Source organism: Gossypium hirsutum, chromosome D05 (assembly GCF_007990345.1).
Source record: "Gossypium hirsutum isolate 1008001.06 chromosome D05, Gossypium_hirsutum_v2.1, whole genome shotgun sequence".
Taxonomy (NCBI): Eukaryota; Viridiplantae; Streptophyta; class Magnoliopsida; order Malvales; family Malvaceae; genus Gossypium; species Gossypium hirsutum.
In genome coordinates, this window is record NC_053441.1 from 60,390,193 (window position 1) to 60,414,334 (window position 24,142).

General features: G+C 32.5%; 2 protein-coding genes across 2 annotated transcripts; both read right to left on the bottom strand.

The window, feature by feature from the left end:
* Positions 1–9,970: 9,970 nt before the first annotated feature.
* Positions 9,971–12,884, bottom strand: LOC121217273 (receptor-like protein EIX2). The gene is made up of 3 exons (XM_041092799.1): positions 12,401–12,884; positions 10,114–12,307; positions 9,971–10,019 (listed from the first exon to the last, which is right to left on the bottom strand). Exons 1-3 carry the CDS (start codon positions 12,882–12,884, stop codon positions 9,971–9,973), a joined length of 2,727 nt encoding a protein of 908 aa, XP_040948733.1.
* A 6,974-nt stretch (positions 12,885–19,858) lies between these two features.
* LOC107944928 (receptor-like protein EIX2) lies at positions 19,859–22,770 on the bottom strand. The gene has a single exon (XM_016878750.2). It carries the CDS (start codon positions 22,742–22,744, stop codon positions 19,940–19,942), a length of 2,805 nt encoding a protein of 934 aa, XP_016734239.2. The 5' UTR covers positions 22,745–22,770; the 3' UTR covers positions 19,859–19,939.
* Between the last annotated feature and the right edge of the window lie 1,372 nt (positions 22,771–24,142).

Below are 24,142 nucleotides of genomic sequence, written 5' to 3' on the forward strand. Positions count from 1 at the left end.
AAAATTTGAAGTAGAGAAATTTGACGGTACCAATAATTTTGGTATGTGGCAGTGTGAGATCCTGGATGTCTTATGTCAGCAAGAGCTGGATATAGCCCTTGAAGAAAAACCTGACAAGATGGATGACAAGGAGTGGGCCAAGATCAATAGACAGGCGTGTGGTACAATCCGCCTATGTTTGGCCAAAGAGCAGAAGTACTCCGTCATGAGGGAGACATCAGCGAAGAAGCTGTGGGATACATTGGAAGAAAAGTTTCTAACGAAAAGTCTTAAAAATAGGCTTTATATGAAAAAAAAACTTTTTCGGTTCACGTATGCACCCGGTATGTCGATGAATGACCATGTGAACTCATTCAATAAAATTTTAGCAGACTTGCTAAATTTGGATGAGAAATTTGAAGATGAAGACAAGGCATTATTGTTGTTGAATTCCCTTCCTGATGAATATGATCATCTTACCACCACATTGCTTCATGGGAAAGATTCAATCACATTTGATGTAGTCTGTAGTGCGTTGTATAGATCTGAGACTCGAAAGAAAGATAAAAGAGATCACAGAGATACAACTGCAGAAGTCTTAACAGTAAGAGGTCGTTCACACAGCAGCAAACCTGGTAGAAGGGGTAAGTCCAAAGGGAGACCCGCCAAAGATGAATGTGCCTTTTGTCGTAAGAAAGGGCATTGGAAAAAGAATTGTCCTAAGTTACAAAAGGGCAAGTCTATTTCTAATGCATGTGTAGCGGAGCATGATGAGGAGTCAGACTTTAGCTTGGTTGGCATGGCAATGGCATGTCAAACGGATGAGTGGATATTGGATTCGGGATGTACTTACCATATGTGTCCTAATAAGGACTGGTTTTCTAGTCTTGAAGAACTAGAAGGTGGAGTTGTTTTTATGGGCAATGATAGTGCCTGTAAGACAATGGGTGTAGGTACAATCAAATTGAAGAACCATGACGGCTCAATCCAAGTTCTGACAGATGTTCGCTATGTACCCAGCTTGAAGAAAAATCTCATCTCATTAGGGGCCCTAGAATCTAAAGGGCTCACAATCACTTTGAGAGATGGATTACTAAAGGTAGTAGCTGGGGTATTGACGGTGATAAAAGGCACTAGAAGAAATAACTTGTACTATTTAAATGGAAGTACAGTTATTGGATCAACATCAACAGCTTCTGCGAAAGATGCAGATTCAGAGGCTACCAGGTTATGGCATAGGCGACTGGGACATGCTGGTGAAAAAGCTTTGCAGACTTTGGCGAAGCAAGGCATGTTGAAAGGTGCAAATTCTTGCAAATTGGAATTCTGTGAACATTGTGTTCTGGGCAAGCAGACGAGGGTAAAATTTGGTTCAGCAATTCACAATACGAAAGGAATTCTGGACTATGTTTACAGTGATGTGTGGGGACCTACCAAAGTGGCTTCTTTGGGAGGTATGCACTATTTTGTCACTTTTCTTGATGATTATTCAAGAAAAGTATGGGTGTATCTAATGAAAAGAAAAAATGAAGTTTTGGATGCATTTCTGAAGTGGAAGAAGATGGTGGAGACTCAGACAGGTCGAAAGGTCAAACGACTTCGATCAGATAATGGTACTGAGTACAAAAATGATCCATTTCTACAAGTATGTCAAGATGAGGGCATTGTGCGACACTTCACTGTTCGAGATACACCACAGCAGAATGGGGTGGCAGAACGCATGAATCGGACTATACTGGAGAAAGTTCGATGTATGTTGTCCAATGCTGGATTGGGCAAGGAATTTTGGGCTGAGGCAGTTACATATGCGTGCCATCTAATTAACCGATTGCCATCAGCTGCAATAAATGGAAAAACTCCTATGGAGATGTGGACTGGTAAACCTGCTACTGATTATGATTCTTTACATGTTTTTGGTTCCACTGCATATTATCATGTAAAAGAATCTAAGTTAGACCCAAGAGCAAAGAAAGCATTATTCATGGGTATAACTGGTGGTGTAAAAGGATACCGTCTCTGGTGTCCTGATACAAGGAAGATTGTTTTCAGTAGAGATGTAACTTTTGATGAATCAACCATGATGAAGAACGAGGATTCACAAAAGGATGACAAAACCAGTAGTACTTTGCAGCAGGTGGAGTTTGAAAAGGTTAATGATGATCCAGCTAATATTGAAAGAACAAATGATGAAGAAGTTTCGACCCAAGAACTTCTACAGCAACAAGATTCAATTGCATATAGGAGGCCAAGAAGAGAGATTCGTAAGCCTGCTCGCTTTGACGATATGGTGGCCTATGCACTTCCAATTGCAGATGATGATGTTCCTTCCACTTACACAGAAGCAATAAGTAACTCTGATGGTGTAAAGTGGAAGCAAGCTATGAATGAAGAAATGCAGTCTCTTCATAAAAATAGGACTTGGGAGTTGGTGAGACTGCCCAAGGGAAAGAAGGCAATTGGATGCAAATGGGTATATGCAAAGAAGGAAGGATTTCCTAGTAAAAATGAAATTCGATACAAGGCTAGATTGGTAGCAAAGGGTTACGCTCAGAAAGAAGGAATAGACTACAATGAAGTGTTTTCTCCAGTTGTGAAGCATTCGTCTATTCGGATTTTGCTAGCCTTGGTTGCGCAATATGATCTTGAACTAGTTCAGCTTGATGTGAAGACCGCGTTTTTACACGGTGATTTGGAAGAGGAAATCTATATGACTCAGCCAGATGGATTCAAGGTTGCTGGAAAAGAAAATTGGGTTTACAAACTGACAAAGTCACTTTATGGATTGAAGCAATCTCCGAGGCAGTGGTACAAGCGATTTGATCAGTTCATGAAAGGGTAAAGGTACACAAGAAGTAAATTTGATCATTGCGTGTATTTTCAGAAGCTACAAGAAGGAACTTTCATATACTTGCTCTTATATGTTGATGATATGCTAATAGCATCTAAGAGCAAAGTTGAGATTGAAAGATTGAAGACTCAACTCAATCTCGAGTTTGAGATGAAAGATCTAGGAGAAGCTAAAAAGATTCTCGGCATGGAAATATGTAGAGATAGAGCTCATGGCAGAGTTAGCTTGTCTCAGAAGCAGTATTTGAAGAAAGTACTTCAGCAGTTTGGCATGAACGAGCAGACCAAACCTGTAAGTACCCCGTTGGCTTCTCATTTCAAGCTTTCTGCACAACTATCTCCTTCGACGAATACGGAACGGGAATACATGTTGCAAGTTCCGTATTCTAATGCAGTGGGTAGCTTGATGTATGCAATGGTGTGTACAAGACCCGACATTTCACAGGCAGTTAGTATAGTGAGCAGGTATATGCATAATCCTGGAAAAGGACATTGGCAAGCTGTGAAATGGATTCTACGGTATATTCAGAAGACCGTGAATGTTGGATTACTGTTCAAGCAGGATAATACACTTGGTAAAGGTGTTATTGGGTACGTTGATTCTGACTATGCCGGTGATTTGGACAAGCGAAGATCAACCACCGGTTATGTGTTTACACTTGCTGGAGGACCAATAAGTTGGAAGTCTACACTACAGTCTACAGTTGCATTGTCAACCACAGAAGCCGAGTACATGGCTGTAACAGAGGCTGTAAAGGAGGCTATTTGGTTACAAGGTATGGCTAAAACCTTGGGGTTGGTTCAGGAGCATATTAACGTGTATTGTGATAGTCAAAGTGCTATTCATTTAGCAAAGAATCAAGTCTATCATGCACGTACAAAACATATCGACGTACGATTCCATTTTGTGCGGGAAATTATTGAAGAGGGGAAAATTTGTCTTCAGAAGATCAAGACTGCAGATAATCCCGCAGATATGATGACCAAGGTGGTAACATCAACCAAGTTCGAACATTGTTTGAACTTGATTAATATCCTGCAAGTTTAACAGTTGAAGAAGGCACTATCAAGTATTGTTGTCAAAGGCAGAAAGAATTGTGTGAAGATAAGATTATCCTAATCAAATCTTCAAGGTGGAGATTATTGGAACCCACCCATTGTTTGAAAAGTCAAAAAGGGTGGGCACCGAAAGTAGAAAGTAAAATTGGTTGGCAAGTTGGGTTAAAAGTTGGCATGGGATAATTGCAATTTTGGTCCTTAATTGTATAGGGACATTGCAAGTTGATCCTTGAACCTCAACTATAAATAGGCCTAACCATTTCTTACTTTCTTCATCCCACACTTGCCATTCTCTACTTAAGGCAATTGTTCTCTCTCCCTATTTGTAAACTTTCACTTGTATTTTTGGAGTGAAATATATTTGGTAGTGCCCGAGGACGTAGGCAAAATTTGCTGAACCTCGTTAAAATTCTTGTGTTCTTTATTTTTTGTTCTGCATATTTTGCAAGTGTCATTGTAGTGATTTATTGTGCTATTAAATTACGATAGAGGGATATTCTGGCTAGGAAAGATCTGGTATGTAAGCGATCCTCGTGATCCACCTCTCTTTCCTGGGAATTGAACTTAGTGTGATTTTTCAGTACAATAATTTTACTCTTTCACACGCTTCCGCGCAACAGAAATAGTGTTTTGATTGTTTTAATTCTGAATGCTAATAGCCGAGGAAAGCCCTCTTTATAAACACCCAACTTGAATGGTAATGGTAGCAAATCAATTATGGGTGTTGAATTACTTTTGGTCATTATCTCTAACTTGAATTACTTTCATTCTTTTATTTTTGTTCTTTAATCAATCTCTTTACTAGTCCTTTCAATGATGGGAAAAATAAATTGCATTAATATAGTTGAAACATATATTTATCATTTTCCACACTTTAATGGGCGACTTAGACTTGCTTTTAATTAACTTATTTTCAGCAAAAGTTTCTTATTTCAGCATTAGTAAGCTATTGGCAGTATTATATAATTAATGTAACAAGAAAATACCTTGTAATTGTTGACTCGAATTACTTTTTTGACTGTTAGAGCTAATTAAATATTAGAGTTTTGTAGCAATCTGCTCGAAATTTCCGCATGGAAACTTAACAGAATGTAGTGAGATTATTTTATAGGGAATTATACCCCCTGACATCAAACAATTTCATGTTCAACATATGCTGCCTGGGATTTCCGGGTTACGATTTATTAGGCTTTAATAATTTATTATTATAAAAAATAATATTTTATTTTATTATTTTGGACTCTACATGTCATCATCTACTATCATAAATAGTTAGGGTTGAAAATGGAGGAGAAAAATCTTCCCGTATTGAGCGTTTTTAGCTACAAAACGACTTCATATTTGATACATGCTGTCCGGGATTCCTACTCATAAATAGTTTCCCTGAAACTACATCGATGGGAAAAATAAATTGCATTAATATAGTTGATACATGTATTTATCATTTTCCACACTATTAAACCTTTAATGGGCGACTTTGACTTGCTTTTAATTAACTTATTTTCAGCAAAAGTTTCTTATTTTCAGAAAAATGGTTTCATATTTAATACATGCTGTCCGGGATTCCTAGGTTCCAGTGTCTGAAAATTATCCTAGGATTCTCGGGTTCTAACATACACAATTAGGGTTGAAAATAGAGAGGGAGACAAGGCATGCCTGTGAATAATCTCTCAATAACGTGTGATAGGGTGAAATTTATGAGTCCTACTATACCTTTAATTGATGACTTAGACTTGCTTTTTGTTTCAATTAATTTAATTTACCCACAATTTTCTTCTTCAGCTTCATACGAAGCAAACGAACAATGGGTCTTGAATTACTTGTGTGCTAATTTGGAAGATCAAAACCATAAGATTCGAAGATTTCAAAAAATCGATAGATTCAAGTACACTTTCACATGTAGTTTTGTTCTTGATTTATTCTTGATGATCTGACATGATAGATTCTGGTTTTTTAAGTTTTAAGTTAGATCTTGTTTTATAGTTCTAACAAGTGGCATTTGAGCCTCATCATGTTGGATCATTAAGAACAAATTGATTCTCTATTATTTTTGGATTGATTTGTTTTTAAGATTTTATGAATTTGATATTTTTTTTTATTTTCAATTATATATATTGACGTTTGAGATTCATATTGAAGTTTTTTATTTTTTGATTATTATATTAAAATTTTGGAGTTTATGAATATCGATTAAAACTTAGAATTGATATCAATTATACAGATTTGGATCTTCTACCGCCAAAATTACTATGTATTTGCATGTTTTCCATTTTTTTTTTGCTCAGTCAATTGATTATAAGACAAGGCATTGGGATCACCTATGCAACACCCCTTACTTGTGTTCGACACTTGAATAGGGTACGAAGCATTACCAAAATATAAACACATGCAATCGTACAAAACCAAGACTTATATATATATTTAAATTAAAACTTTTCGGTCAAGTCATGCAAGCTTGCACATCCACGAAATGCATCATCATGAACATATAACTTGATCAATACTAGCCAACATCAATGACTTTATACAAAATAAATTATCAAATAGCATAGACCAACATTTTAGGCCAAATCATTTATGACACATAACAAAATAACCATGCTTTCTATACATGCCATAATTCAAAATATTGATTTCAAAATACCAAAAGAGTGTTGACAGCGTGGATGGATCTCCAATGATATCCGTACCCCGAGCTAGCTTAGTGACACTATAAGATAAGGGGAAAGAAAGGGGTAAGCATATAGCTTAGTAAGTGAATATGTAAATTGTCAAAACCACTTTTTGAAAACAAAAATTATTAGTCGACTTAAAAAAGAAAATTGGAGTCGCCACCGATCTTTTATTGAGGTGTGATTGAATCACCTTGAAAACGATTTTAGGTCTATGAATTTTGAGAAAAATAGGTTAGGGAGTCGGTTACGCACGAGGAAGGGTTAGCACCCTCATAACGCCCAAAATTGGTACCAAATCGATTGTTTAATGTCTTAGTGTCGAAAATTTGAAAAGATTTTAAAATACGATTCTTTTAACTTGAATAAATTGAATTGAATAATAAGACACTCTTATTTCAAAGAAATAAAATGTCACACCCAGTGAGTTAGGGCGCAACATTTTTAATCTTCAAAATTAAGTTTATCTTTTGACTTTTAAAACCCAAGCATTTTGACAAGGATATTTGGTTATTTGGGTCGAACAAAAAATCAGAAACCAGTAAGTTAGGGTTCAATTTCTCGAAATTCCTAAACGCCGAATATTGCCTTTATTTTTAAAAATCTTTAATTCGAGGTAGCAAAATGTCATATCCAGTGAGTTAGGATCCAACAATTTTAAAATCCCGAGTATAAGCCTTTATTTGAAATTTGTACGATTTTATTGAAAAGGGATACTCGACTATCTAAATTCAACGAAAAAAATTGAAGCCCAGTAAGTTAGGGCACAATCTTCTCGAGAATCTTGAACACCAAATGTTTTGAAAATTTACGGAATAAAACGACTTTAATGCTTTAATGAAACATAATTTTTAAAACAAATGTAGTGTGATTGAACGGCAATGTACAATGTAAAAGGATAACTTGTAATCTAAACATACACCAAAGAATAATAAACAAGCAATAGATAAATTCAAACAAGAATAGCAACAATGATCTTAATCACATTATGCAAATATCAATATAAATATTCAAAAACTAAATAAATCTATTATCAATTTTTTCAAAAGATACACCAAAATAATAAAATAATAATAATCAATATGTCCTATGTATAAAAGTTTTAAAATAAATTAAATATGCAAATTCAGAATAGACCCGAAATAGAATTAAAATAACCATTGAGTAATTGCATTTGAAATAGATTTGAAGCAGATGACATACATATAAAATAAAAACATAACAGTAATAATACATATCTAGTACATACATAAAGATTGAAGTATATAAGGTATTTAAAGTGAGTTTTTTTTAAAAGAAGTAAATAAAAATCGGTTTTAAATAAACACATAAACATATTAGAAAAACTTAAAATTAATAGTCATAATAAGATCAAAACAATAATATATGTTAGAAATGAATAATTTAATAAGTCATACATAAGAATAATAGCATTAAAAAATATTATCATGTAAACATCTAACATATAGGAATACAAAAAAGGTGAATTTTAAGATATAACATAAAATAAAACATTAAAATACATACAAACTATATCAAATTTTCATAAAAATAAATATATTAGCAAATGATGAATTAAATAATAACATGTTAAATTTGAAAACAAAAGTATATAATGGATTTAAAAATAATGTATAATAAATTTAAAACAATATTATTTTAAAATATTAAAGTAACACTAGAAAAAAAATAAATATGTCAAAATAAGAACTAATTTAATTTCAAATTAAGTTAACAAAGGCTTGGTTAAAATTGAAACGAAATTAAAAGAAAAAAACGAAATAAAATAAAATAATGGGACGAAAATTAAATTGAAATTAAAACAAGATTTAATAGGCAGCAAACATAAAAAAAATAAAAGAAAGATACAATTTGTACTGGATTAAAAACTGAGGGACTAAAACAGCAAATAAACGCATAAATCTGGGGATTCAATTCTGATGGACGAAAACGACGCCGTTTTCCTGTGGATCCAAATGGAATCATAATAAAATGTGCAGTGAGATTTAAAAACCTTGAAGAGAAACTGGTTTGAAATAAAATTCAATGCGGAGGGACCAATTATGAAATAAACCATCGCTCTAAAAACACGCGGATCCTTCACTCGGGTCGGGTCACCGCGCGGGTACCAATTTCATACGATGCCATTTTGAGGCCACCGTAATCGGCCTTAAACGAGGCTGTTTCTATCTAAATATAAAACCCTAACAAACCCTAATTTAAAGCAGACTAATCACATTTTAAAAACAAAAACCCAAGGGATATAAATCATCCGCGCCGCTCTGTAAACAATCCGTTCATAGCCTCAAACACTCGTCTGGCTCGGATTGCGACGGAGTAAACGATGTTTAGGTAGCGGGTAAACTCCTAGCCCTTTACCTTCACGTTTTTATTTTATTCTTCGCACAAATAATAAGTAAAAGAGAAAAGAAAACCCGGAAAAGAGAGAAAAATCTGAGATCACCTTCAATATTCTGCTTTTCGTTCTTTTGAATTTGTTTTGATTTTTTTTGTGTATTCAATCTCTGAGTGTGTAATCCCTTTTTACAGTACTGCTTTTCTCCACTTTCTATAGCCGGAGATAAAATAAAATAAAATAATACAATAATAAAAAAAAATTCCAGTTTGTTTTTGCTGTTATTTTTCTGCTATTACATTTGTTTTCTTTGCTATTATTCCCTTTTCCTTGCTGTTTTTATCTGTTTTCCCTTTTTTTTTTCCGTTATAGGTTCGTTTGTTGCATTGCAGGAGCCAGCTGGAGGTGCACGCACGTGGTGGTGGCGCAGCACGAGCGGAGGGAAGCCTGGACTCGACCGCGGCGCAAGGGTCTTTTGAAACCCTAGAAGCTTCTGGGGTATTCCTTCAATTTGGGTTTTGGGTTAGGTCTTGGCTTGGGTTTAGTGGGTATTTGGGCTAGTTGGGTCGGGTTAATTGTATTTGTTTGGTTTTTGTAAGGTATATGGGTCTGGTAAAAATTGGCTATTACATAAATAATAAAAATTTATTAATATGTTTTTATCAATCTTCACAATATATTTTCAAAATAATACAATCATAATTGCACATAGTTCCAATATTTACTTAAAGCTCATATCTGGCTGTCTACTCTACTCATAGCCACTAAATTATTTATATATTGAGTTAAAGAACTCCCAATTAAGTTTCGCAAATTAAGTTCCTTTTGATTATTATAATTTTGATTTTTTTCCTTTTCATTAGCTAAGTTATAGTTTTTTGTTTTGATGAAATTACTTTTGACAAGAAAGAAATGTACAAACCAAATATGAGATAAAGATAAAGGGATTACAAGAAAGTGAAAGAAAGACATCACAACTCTCTTCTTAATATGTAGAAATTAGAAATCATCAAAAAGACATATGTATTCATTTAAAAACTTTTTTATTAAGATTTTCTCAGGTGCAGGAAATATCACCTTCAGTTGCAGTTCTAATCAGACCTGACCTGAAAAACAATAATATGGAACTTTGTTATTTAGTTTAAGATATATTTCTCAATGTTGAAAGAACATATTGAGTGAAGAAAGTCAATTTATTACCTTGTTGAAAGGCCTTTGATTCTCCTCACTAACCTTGCTTTCAGCAATACAAATGAAACATAAACCCAATCCTTTGCACTATCCAAGTAACGATAATACGAATGCCTCCATGAACGCATGAAGAACACAACACTGCAAAACCCCCAGAAACCCACAACAAATCCAAGTCCCATGCAAATGTAAAACCATTTCATGAACTGATCATCAGAATCTTTTTCACCTCCTACTGCAGGTTTGCCAGGAGGTGGTTCCACCATTGAGCAATTCGGTGAAACAGGAGGACCACAAAGTCCTCTATTATGGGAAAATGAAGAAGGATCAAAGCCCTGTAGTTGAGTGCTGGTTGGAATTTTTCCAGACAAGTCATTGTAAGACAAGTCCAAGATACTTAGAAATGTTAATTCAGACAAGCTGGTTGGGATGTTTCCTGAAAACTTGTTTCTTGACAGGTCAAGCACCTCTAGATGTCTTAGATGCCCAACCTTTTGAAGAATTTTTCCTGTAAAAAAATTTCTTGACAGGTTCAATGCAACCAGTTCTTGAAGACTAATTAATTCTTCAGGAATCTCTCCTGTTAATTTGTTACACGAGAGATCAATGGCTAGTAGCAGTCCAAGTTGTGGATAGTTTTGCTTTGTTCCCTTCCATGTAATCAATGCCTCATCAACATACCTAACATCAATCAACGATCTCACATACGGTTGATCAAACAGGTGAAGCTCAAATATCCTTCTATCTAAGCTCACTTTTTTTGCCATGGAATTGAAATTTTTGAGGCACGGTGGTATGGAATCAGATATTTTATTTACAGAGAGGTCTAAGATTTGTAGATATTTCAATTCACAAAGTTGGTGAGGAATCCTTCCCCTGAACTGATTCCTTTGAAGGCTAAGAAAAACCAAAGATGAAAGCCGCTGCCCGAGCCACATAGGTATTTCTCCTGATAATTCATTATCACTCAAGTCCAGGAATTTTAACTCTGTACAATTCTGTAAATATAAAGGTAATTCTCCTGAGAATTTATTACCATGTAAACTTAGCATTTCAAGAGAAGTCAGAGATCCTAAGGAGCTTGGGAGTGAGCCTGAGAAACTACTATCACCCAAATTCAAAGCTGTTAAAGACCGGAAACTGTGAAAACAGTCAGGAACCACTCCAGAAAATTGATTATTTGAGAGATCAAGCAATGCCAAAGGGACTTTGTTAGTAATATTGCAAATTGGAGAGACTGAACCATTAAACTTGTTTCTGGAAAGGTTAATGGTCCCGAATCTCCCGATGGCACCAAAGTCTAAAGAAAAATGTGGCAATGGTCCTGAGAAATTATTAGAGCTTAGATCTAGATGGCTTATGTGGATAGATTTATTTGGAAAAGTACCACTGATCTGATTGAAAGACATATTTAAGTACCTTAATCCGTATAATGAGTCCCAAAACCAGTAGGGAAGAGAATCCGAAATTCCTAACGCAGAAATATCAAGGTATTCCAAACCCAGACGGAAGTCCATGTTTGCCAGTAGCCAATCTGGGAAACGAGGCCCTAACTTGCAAGAGCAAAGCATCATTTGACTCAGATGAAAAGGAGGAATCCATCCGGTGTTGAATTTCAAAGTCAAAGAAGTAGACGATAAATCCAACACCTGTAAATTGGTGAAATTTGAGAGATGAGCTTCGGAAATCACATCACCATCAAAAAAATTCCCTGCAAGCCGCAAGACATGCAGGTTGGAAAGTTGTCCAATGCTTTTGCTTATGGGTCCATTTAAAAGGTTGTACCCAAGATCTAGAACCCTAAAATCTGGTAGTTTTCCAATTTCATTCAATCCAGAATCGCCCCTAACTTGATTCTCAGCTAGTACCAAAAGATTATCATTCAGATAAAGTTCTTGAATAGCCTTCATGTTCCCAAAAGCTTCTGGAATTGGACCTTTCAACTTGTTACTTGAGAGATTAAGGGAAACAAGGTTGCTGCTAACATTAAACAACCATGGATATATGGCAGAAGAAGGGAGATTATTATCAGAGAGATCGAGATAGGTGAGAGATATAGAAGAGTTGGCAAGGGAAAGTGATGAAGAAGATATGCTTGGAAGATCACGATGTCTTAGACTTAGTTTTTGGAGCAAAGGAAGGTGGCTAATGACTTGAGACCAATCATTGGCATTGCTCAGGTTAGTGAAACTGAGATCAACCTCTTTCAAACGAGAAAGATGGGAAAGCTACTCAAGTTTTCCAACACTGAACATTTTTTTGAAATTATGGCGATACGTCACGTGTCCACCGTTACCACCCAATCTAAGAGTTTCCAACATTGAAAGATTTCCAAGTAGAGAAGGAATTGGACCTCTAAAATTAGCATTAGAGAGATCCAGTAATTTCAATTTTTTCAAGGAACCAAAAACCTCTGGGATGAGACTTCCATTAAAATCATTATTGTTGAAATTTAAAGAAGTCAAATGATGTAGTTTAAGCAGTGAAGGGCTAATCGTACCTGCTACAACCCAAGATTGCAAGCTAAAATCGAGAATTTCGACGTATCCCGTAAGGATGTTGCATTCGACGCCTCGCCAAAAACAGCACTCCTCAGTTTCCCATAAAAAAAGGGCATCGTCGCCTGACGAATCCATGGCTTGAAGGCTGTGCTTAAATTCAAGTAGCGCTTTTTTCTCACTCTCTTTGCACAATACGCTTGCTTCAGTGAATTTCTCCTGAAGAAGAAGACAAGATATTGCAAAAAATAAAACAAGTTTATGAGAACTCTTACTTGACATCGTAATCATCAAAAATGAAGCAAGAGGAAATGAAATAGTGTTTTGTTGTTTTAATTTTGAAGGCTAATAGCTGAGGAAAGCCCTCCTTATAAAGACCCAGCTTGAATGGCATATGAGCATTCATACTATATGGATGTATTAAACCATTAATGGACGACTTCAACATTGATTTAGAGTTTTGTGGTTTTCCTTTTTCTTCAAACGAGTAGTTGCTAATTGCTATGAAAAATATAATATGTTTGAATGGAAGTGATTGTAACACCTTACATCTAATCCGATCACTGGATTCGAGCTATAACATATCATATTCATTAATTAATTACCATTCAATCATTCATAGCAGTTTCAAATCACACACAGTAGCAGTTATTGACATATAATATATCAACAGTTTGTTAGGCACATATATGCATTGCATTCTCAAACACCTTCTCATACTTTATAGCATTCAACTAGAGGAATCCTAAGTTACAAACCATTTATATACACATAAGAACATGTCAAAGTTAATTATATACCATCTTTAACATCAAATTCAACATCATCCAACCACCTAGATACATGCCAAAGTTAATTATATACCATCTTTAACATCAAATTCAACATCATCCAACCACCTAGATACATGCCAAGTTATATAAAAAAAATAAACAAATAAACTTTGCTGAGTCCGAGAGTACTGCTTGGATGTGGAAGTCAATACAGAAGACCTTTACTTGAAACCTAACCTACGTATGGAAAATAAATCATACAGTGAGTAATATAACTCAGTAGTATATCTATAACATAAAGCAACATAATAGAGATGATACAATGTAGCATATAAGTTGTACTCTCATCATTTGGTATTCATTCCGTACACATAAAGCCCAAGTTCATGTTACCTTCTCAACAAAATCTCGAGCTTATATGCTCATTCTTTTTCCAGGTAACATTTAGGTCGTTATCACTTCAACTTAATTTGTCATCCCGAGTTTCCCGACAACGATGACTTTCTGCACAATGCCTACCAACTCGAGTTTTCCAATAATGATGGTTTTCTCAATTCAAACCTATCATCCCAGGTTGCCCGACAACGATGACCTACCACTCTAGATTGCCCGACAATGACGGTTTACCACCCCGAATTGCCCGACAACAATGATTTATATAGTACTCTGGCCCTCATGGCATATCAATTATTTTCTGATGCGTCCCATATAGTTATTAACTTATCCTTTTCTCACTTCGTTACATGTAGACCAAATCACATTCATTACAATTTAGATTCTATCATCGACAAATAAATTATCATGTCACAATATACCTCAATTTAATTTCATACCAATCGTCTAAAACTAATCAAATTTAAAATTTCTACTTTATTCAAATTAATCCCTGCCTCATCATTTAATAGTAACTAAGCCAGATCAATTCAAGTTATTCATAACAACTTAACTCAACAATGTACATGGTAAAATAACATGAAAGCGCAAAAATTAAATAGGTCTTTAAGTCATAGAAATACATATTGTAAATTATGAGCTATTTGTTGACGACTTTGGATTTTCCCTTCCTTTGCAAGGAATCTGGATCCGCGTTAGCTACGGATTAACATAAACACATAGCACTATCAATAAACAACCAATTTGCAATCAATTTCCATTTTATTCAAACTTTTTAATTTATTCAATTTAGTCCCTAAAACTGGAACTAACTTTACTTTCAATCTAAAGCTTCAAATTGAAATTGATTTTCACTATTAACCATTAGGAACCTCTTATTTCTCATTTCTACATTCAATTCTTCAATTTATTCTGTTTCATTCTTAATGTATGAAACTATCAATTAACTTCACAATTTAGTCAATTTTCACCTCTAAACTTAATATCTATCAATTTAACATCTAAAACTTCAAGAATTCAATAACGATACTTCCTAAAGCTTTAATAATTTCACAAGTTAGTACATGGGCTAGCAAATCAAGCTCTCATAACCTAAAACCATAAAAATTACAAGTTGAATACTTGACTAAATATGGCCGAATTCTTTGAAGTTCTCCTTAGGTTTTCTTTGTTTAGCTGTGGGTAGAAGATGAAAAAGAGATGATGAAAATGTTGTTTTCATCGACTATCCCTATTTTTATGTTTATTATATTAAGTTAATTAACTTTAACTTATTAATTCAATTTTAATTTTAATTATTTATATACATACATAATCCTTACCGTCCACCATTATGAATTCCACTATGGTCTAATTGCAAATTTTAGACCTTTAGTTAATTGCAATTTAGGTCCTCAACCCATTTTCTAATTAAAAATCTATAGCGATTAAAATTTACGATTTAGCCCCTAAACTTTAATTAATCACTAATTCGATAAAATTACCTATTCGAATTTCAATTCATTAATATAATAACTCCGAAAATATTTTATTAAATATTTACAAGCTTGGTTCACAAAAAGGAAATTCCAAAATCGTATCTTTTGACACCACTGACTTTCGGGTCATTATAGTGATGTTTATAGTAGCCACTGAAGGTGATATTGTGATAAAATAGAGAAAATAATAACACAAAGGATTGTTTATACCGTTTAATTTTTCTACATTTTTGGAATCTAACTGTAATTATAATTTAAATATTATATTAATAATATTTTATTATATTTATTGAAAAAAGTGAAGGCAGAAAACTGTGTGGACAATTAAATTATAGGTGTTAAATTTTTTAATAGCCATTAGAATAAAAATATTAATAAATTGGAAAGGAAACGAAAAAGTCGAAATGAATCTCTTAAGAAATTGAAATCAAACAAATGAGGAATGAAATAAGTTGACGACATTTTGTAGAGAAACATTGAAATTGGATTTTTATTTTTTAAAATTTATCAAATTATATTTACTTTTATCTTTAATTTTTAATATATTTAATGATTTTATATACTTACATTTTAATAATTATTAACATAATAATAAAATATTTTAAGAATATATAAAATTTATATGATAAAAAATTAATTATAATTATGTCATTTGTTATTTGACAATTCAAATATTATAATAAAAAATTCAAATCACAATTGAAGTATTTTTAATATATTCAATATTCAATATAGATTTATTTCATGTAATTAATAGAATTATTAACATAATTAAAATATATAAATTATTTTAATAATTCAAATGTGGTACTAATAAAAAAATTCTAATTGTTTTTAAAGCTTTTATAAAAACTATAAAAAAAATGATATATTGTAAATTAAGCTCTTCACAATTCAATTTTTAATTTGGGTAAACTACCTCACTAGTCACTCTAAATAGGGGCCAGTCGTTCTTATGGTCATCCCAATCTTTTTTTTTATAATTTCGACACCAAAAAAATTGATTAAATTAGTTACTCCACCATTAAATTGTAACAGAATGTTTACTGCGAATTTCTTATTTTGATCATTTTAAATAGTAATCATTCTTATTTTGATCACTTTAAAATTATGGTAAACTACTTTGTTAGCCACTCTAAATAAGAGTTACTTCTATTTTCATCACCCAAAAAAAAATACATATAAATGCACAGTTAGTCTTCTGTTACCGTTTTAATGGTAGAGTGACAAATTTGATAGATTTCTTTTTTAGGTGATCAAATTAATAAAAGAAAATGATGACAAAAATAGGAATGATAAATTTAGAGTGACATTTTAAATGAGAGTTATTATTTATAAGTGTGATACATTTTCTTGTAAAATTAAAACTCTTATTTATAAATGTGATGGGATTAATCTTATAAATACCTTGTTATATAGTTAGCATCAATTAGCGATTATGGATGTCTTTACGACTCAAACGTGAATAATGTCTCAATAACGTGTCATAGGGTGAAATTTGTTAGTCCTACTAAACCTTTAATTGATGACTCAGACTTGCTTTCTGCTTCAATTCAATTAATTTAATTTACCCACAATTTTCTTCTTCAGTTTCATATGAAGCAAACAAACAGTGGGTCTTGAATTCTTCAATAATATGAATAAGAAAATACCTTGCAATTGCAATTGCAATTGATGTGTCCAATTACTTTTTGACTATAAGCACTAATTAAGGCCTGTTTTGCTTTTGTTTTAATTTTCATTTAATCTTATCATTGCACCCCATACTTATTTGCAAAATACATTATTATTGTTAGATTATGGATGTTTGTGCTTTCAATTTTCTTCTTTAATTAATCACTTTACGACTCAAATGTGAATAATGTCTCAATAACGTGTCATAGGGTGAAATTTGTTGGTCCTACTAAACCTTAGACTTGCTTTCTGTTTCAATTCAATTAATTTAATTTACCCACAATTTTCTTCTTCAGTTTCATAGGAAGCAAACGAACAATGGGTCTAGAGTTCTTCAATAATATGAATCAGAAAAAACCTTGCAATTGCAATTGTTGTGTCCAATTACTTTTTGACAATAAGCACTAATTAATTAAGGCCTGTTTTGCTTTTGTTCTAAATTCCACTTGAGCTTTACAATGTAATTTTTCAATTTTCCACACTAGACTTACTTTTTCTGTTAATTTTTCAACGATACTGATAAAATAATATTTCTTTAGAATGAAAAAGTTGTAGTGGACAACTAGAGTTGCCTTTTTGTTTTAGTTAATTTAATTTTCCATCTATTTTCTTCTTCAATCTCCTACTCACCACCAATAACACATTGCAACTATTTTAGTCTGTATAAGCCCTAATATTCGAAATGCTCGTAACTTTCGGTTTGCCTTCATATTTCTCCACTAGAGACCTCAAACTTTCAGTTCATGACAAAATTTTCCTACAACTTTCAATTTATTTAATTCGATCCCTAATATTCCACATTAAGTTTTTAAAGCCTTTAAGATTAAATCAAGCTTATTCTTATAACACCCATTACCTTACTAACATTATAACATAATTTTCATCTAAAGTTCTTTATCTTTAATCTCTCTCTAACTTAGTATTCAATATAATTTCTCAACTAAACATCATCAATTACTTAATCTAATAACTGAGCTATGCTTATCAACTATCAGTGCCTAGAATTTCAACAAAAATTCAAACTAAAACTCACCTTCCTTGGGCAATCTAGTGGACGTAAATGAAGAAAAGAACCATGAAATTTTTCTTTCTTTACCGTGAGGGAGATGAGGAAAATAAGCCTTATCTCTCTTTCCTTCCACTATACTTAACTATTATTAATTATAATTAACTAGTTAAATTAATAAATAAAAGAAACTAATGGTCATAAAGTCACTATGCATAAGCTAATGGAACTTAATGACATAGATCATGGTTGGCCACAAAGTTTATTTTAACCATGGAATATTTGCTTTTAAGGACATGATCATTTGCTAATCAATGACATGTACAAAGCTTCAATCAAATTTCTTCGTCCTACTCACCTTATAATTTAGTCATCGTACTCATTATAAAAAAAAACCTTAATTTATTTAATTACTGTTCAGTTTTATTATTAATCTCACATACAACTTGTTAATTTTTCGATTTGAAATTTTGAAATGATCAATTTAAGGAATTCAACCTTAAACCAAATTTTCTGACATCGACGAAAATTAAGTCGGTAGAGTAAAAATTATTGAAAATTTGAAATTATGTCATTTTTTAAATATCAGTCCAATAATTTTATATTTATTGATTTTTATGAACAGAACTTTGTTTGGATAGGAATTTTAAAATTTTCAAGATTTTAGAATACAATCATTTTAAAATGTTAGTATTTATAATTATTTTATTTAAATTTTTAATTTTTAAAATAATTAAATGGTTGAAATATCATAAGTTAAAAAAATAAATATGAAAAACAGAATAATGATATTAAAATTAAATAATATAATGCAATATGAGTATTCTTAAATTTTTAAAATATATATATTTTTAATACTATATTATATATTAGAAATAAGAGTTAACTCATAAATTAGCATTTAAACTATACTATATTACATATCAGTTAAAAAAATCAGCAAATAATAATTTGCCAATCATATAAAGTTTAAAAAATATTTTTTAATTATTTTATTTTATAGTTTTCTTTTACATCATCTCTCTCCCGGTTGAGATGCTAACGATTTATTTCATCAATCAGAACTAGCATTTTTACAACTAGATCGAGATAGGGGGTTAAACCAATTGACTTGCAAATCGATACGGATTGATTGAACCAAGCTAAAAAGACAATTAACCCCGTTATCTCTATTTTTATTTTTATTTTTTGAATTTTTAATAATATTTGATAGAATTGGAAAAACTTTTCCAACTGAGAATTAATGACTTAACTGGTTTGACCATCAGTTTAGAATTCTAAAGAAAGAATAAATAAATAAAACCAATATATATAAAAGAAAATAATGCTTTTTGTCTATTTTGCTACATAAGGTTTCACTTGTAACAAAATAATAATAATAATAATAATAAAATAGGCACCAAAATGGAAAAAAAATACATAGATTAAGTAGCAATTTATGGGTTAAGATTTTTCTATAAATAAATTTGATGTTTAACTAACGGAGATACCAACTTGAGAAAAATAAGTAGTTTAGGTACCTTATGTAGCAAAAAAAAAAAAGTTTAGGTATCAAAATAAGAAAAAAGTATAGTTTAAATACCAATATGTAAGTTAAGCATAGAAATAAAGAAAATTTCAACATTTTATGGAAACTATTGTTATAATTTTGATAAATTTTCTCCAATCAATATATGTTCCCTTTTTATTAGCAAGGAGTCTTCTTGTTTTGATAAATTTACTTTGGATAGAAAAGAAATATACAAACCAAATATAAGATAAACATATTACAAAAAAGTCAAAGAAAGTCATCACAAATCTCTTCCTGGTACATAGAAATTAGAAATCATCAAAAGGACAAACATGTATTAATTTATAAGTTTTTTATTAAGATTTTCTCACATGCAGGAAAACCACCTTCAGTTGCAGTTCTAATCAGACCTGGAAAAAATTATATAGAACTTTGTTATTTAGTTAAGGATATATTTCTCAACATTGAAAGAACATTGATAAGGAGTGAAGAAAGTCAATTTATTACCTTGTGCAACTTGTTGAAAGACCTTTGATTCTCCTCACAAACCTTGCTTTCAGCAAAACAAATGAAACATAAACCCAATCCTTTGCATTATCCAAGTAACGATAATATGAATGCCTCCATGAACGCTTGAAGAACACAACACTGCAAAACCCCCAGAACCCGACCGCAAATCCAAGTCCCATGCCAGCGTAAAACCATTTCATGAACTCATCAGAATCTTCTTCACCTCCTACTGCAGGTTTGCCGGGAGGTGGTTCCACCGTTGAGCAATTCGGTGAAGTCGGAGGACCACAAAGTCCTCTATTATGAGAAAATGATGAAGGATCAAAGCTCTGTAGTTGAGTGCTGGTTGGAATTTTTCCAGACAAGTCATTGTAAGACAAGTCCAAGATACTTAGAAATGTTAATTCAGACAAGCTCGTTGGGATGTTTCCTGAAAACTTGTTTCTTGACAGGTCAAGCACCTCTAGTTGTCTTAGATGCCCAATCTTTTGAAGAATTTTTCCTGTAAAAAAATTTCTTGACAGGTTCAATGCAACCAATTCTTGAAGACTATTTAATTCTTCAGGAATCTCTCCTGTTAATTTGTTACACGAGAGATCAATGGCTAGTAGGAGTCCAAGTTGTGGATAGCTTTGCTTTGTTCCTTTCCATGTAAGCAATGCCTCATCAACATACCTAAGCTGAATGAACCATAGAGAAGACACTTCATCTAAGAGGTGAAGCTCAATCCTTCGATCTAAACTCACTTTTTTTACCATTGAAGTGAAATTATTGAAACATGGTGGTATGGTATCAGAGATTTTATTTACAGAGAGGTCCAAGATTTGTAGATATTTCAATTCACAAAGTTGATGGGGAATCATTCCCCTGAACTGATTCCTTTGAAGGCTAAGAAAAACCAACGATGAAAGCCTCTGGCCGATCCACATAGGTATTTCTCCTGATAATTCATTATCACTCAAGTCTAGAAATTTTAACTTGGTACAATTCTGTAAAGATGAAGGTAATTCTCCCGAGAATTTATTACCACGTAAACTGAGCATCTCAAGAGAAGTCAAAGATCCTAAGGAGCTTGGAAGTGAGCCTGAGAAACTATTATCACCCAAATTCAAAGCTGTTAAAGACTGGAAACTTTCAAAACAGTCAGGAACCACTCCAGAAAATAAATTATTTGAGAGATCAAGTAATGCCAAAACACCTTTATAGGTAATATTGCAAATTGGAGCGCCTGAACCAGTAAACTTGTTTTTGGAAAGGTTAATGGTCCCTATATCCCAAAAATCTAAAGAGAAATGTGGCAATGGTCCCGAGAAATTATTAGATCTTAGATCTAGATGGCTTATGTGGATAGAGTTATTTGGAAAAGTACCACTGATCTGATTGAAAGACATGTTTATGTACCTTAATCTCTGAAATGGGTTCCAAAACCAGTAGGGAAGAGAATCTGAAATTCCTGAAGCAGAAATATCAAGGTAATCTAGAGCAGAAATATCAAGGTCAGGGGTTAGGCCGTCCATTTGTGTCCGAATCCAATCTGGGAAATGAGGCCCTAACTTGCAAGAGCAAAGCATTATTTGACTCAGTTGAAAAGGAGGAATCCATCCGGAGTTGAATTTCAAAGTCAAAGAAGTGTAGGATAAATCCAACTCCTGTAAGTAGGTGAAATTTGAGAAATGAGCTTCGGAAATCACATCACCATCAAAAGAATTCCCTGCAAGCCGCAAGACTTGCAAGTTGGAAAGTTGTCCAATGCTTTTGCTTATGGATCCATTTAAAAGGTTGTACCCAAGATCTAGAACCATAAAATCTGGTAGTTTTCCGATTTCATTCAACACGGAATCTCCCCTAACTTGATTCTCAGCTAATATCAAAAGATTATCACTCAAATGCAGGTTTTGAATAGCCATCATGTTCCCGAAAGCTTCTGGAATTGGACCTCTCAACTTGTTACTTGAGAGATTAAGGGAAACAAGGTTGCTGCTAACATTAAACAGCCATGGATATATGGCAGAAGGGAGATTATTATCAGAGAGATCAAGATGGGTGAGAGATGTAGAAGAGTTGGCAAGGGAAAGTGATGAAGAAGATATGCTTGTAAGATCACAATGTCTTAGACTTAGTTTTTGGAGGAAAGGAAGGTGGCTAATGACTTGAGACCAATCATTGGCATAGCTCAAGTTAGTGAAACTGAGATCAACCTCTTCCAAACGAGAAAGATGGGAAAGCCACTCAAGTTTTCCAACACTGAACATTTTTTTGAAATTATGGCGATACGTCACGTCTCCACCGTTACCACCCAATCTAAGAGTCTCCAACATTGAAAGATTTCCAAGTTGAGAAGGAATTGGACCTCTAAAATTAGCATTAGAGAGATCCAGTATTTTCAATTTTTTCAAGGAACCAAAAAACTCTGGGATGAGACTTCCATTAAAATCATTCCTGTCGAAATATAAAAAAGTCAAGTGATGTAGTTTAAGCAGTGAAGGGCTAATTGTACCTGCTACAACCCATAATTGACCGCTAAAACCGAGCATTTCAACATATCCTGTAAGGTTGTTGCAATTGACGCCAAGCCAAAGACAGCACTCCTCACTTTTCCATGATGAAAGGGCGTCGTTGCCTGACGAATTCATGGCTTGAAGGCTGTGCTTAAATTCAAGTAGAGCTCTTCTTTCACTGTCTTTGCACAATAGTTTCACGCTAGCTTTGGTACATTTCTCCTGAAGAAGCAGACAATATATTGCAAAAACTAAAACAAGTTTATGAGAACTCTTACTTGACATTGTATTAATCATCATAAATGAAGCAAGAGGAAATGAAATTGTGTTTTGTTGTTGTAATTCTGAATGCTAATAGCTGGGGAAAGGCCTCCTTATAAAGACCCAACTTGACTGGAATATGAGCATTCATACTATATGGATGTATTGAATTTATGCCTCCAGAAACCACTGAAAAATTAAATTTTAATCATTTTCCACACTATTAAACCTTTAATGGAGGACTTAGACTTGCTTTTAATGAATTTATTTTCAGCACAAGTTTCTTCTTTCATGCTTTGAATGATTTAATATTATTATATAATTAATGTTATCAGAAAATACCTTGTAATTGTTGAGTTGAATTACTTTTTTGACTACTAGTGCCAATTAAAGATTAGGCATGTTTAAGGTTTAAAGTTTTAGAGTGAAGACATTTTAGTCACTATTTCAACATTGATTTAGAGTTTTGTAGTTTCCTTTTTGTTTGAGACAGCTAGTTGCTTATTGTTAAGAAAAATATAATGGGTTGGAATCCATCCATATAAACAGCGAATAAGAATCAAAAAGAGAAAAAGAAAATTGGACACACAAAAGGTTTGCTATAATTTTCCATAAAAGTTTATTATAACAAATTTTATTAGAAAAATCAGTCTGAAAGCTTAGAAGTTAATTGTAGGTTAATCTACTATGTTTTAATTAAATTAATAGAAATTTTTATATAATTAGTTCTTTTAAATTTAAATAAATTTATAAAAATTATATACTTAAATCATATTTAAATTTTTATTTATTTGGAGTAAATTAATATAATGTGAACTCTATTTTTAAATATTTATACCTATAACTTACATAATATAATAAAATTGAAATTAAATAGGATAACTTTGTTAAGTTAAAAAAAATTAAAGGGTGTTTTTTTCAATATTTTTCACATTTAAACTTAAATACGATATAATATTCTTAAAGATATAAAAAGGGATAATTTTTAAACTAAGCAAAATTTTTGATTCAATGGTAATTTAATTCATAAACTTTGATTTGGTGCAAATGAAATGTTTATTGTGATTTAAATGCACACACAAAATAATAATTTTGATTCAGTTGCACATTTTTTAAAGAAATAAACACATCAATTTATTTTTATATGCAATATGTAAACATAACCCGATACTATATCTATAATTGTACTAATAATTTCATATATAAAATTATAAAAAATCAAAATTGATAGAGGTTAACCAAAAATCAGATCTCTTGAAAATATTTTTGTCTAGTTATTATTATAACAATGACAGGAATACTACCTTAGAAGTATAGTATTATTAAATAAATTTCCTTAGAGAATACAATTTAGGGATCTTTTGTGCTTTGTGATTATAATATAATATTGGGAAAATAATAAATGCAATGACTGTAACATCATCCAGCTTTGATTTC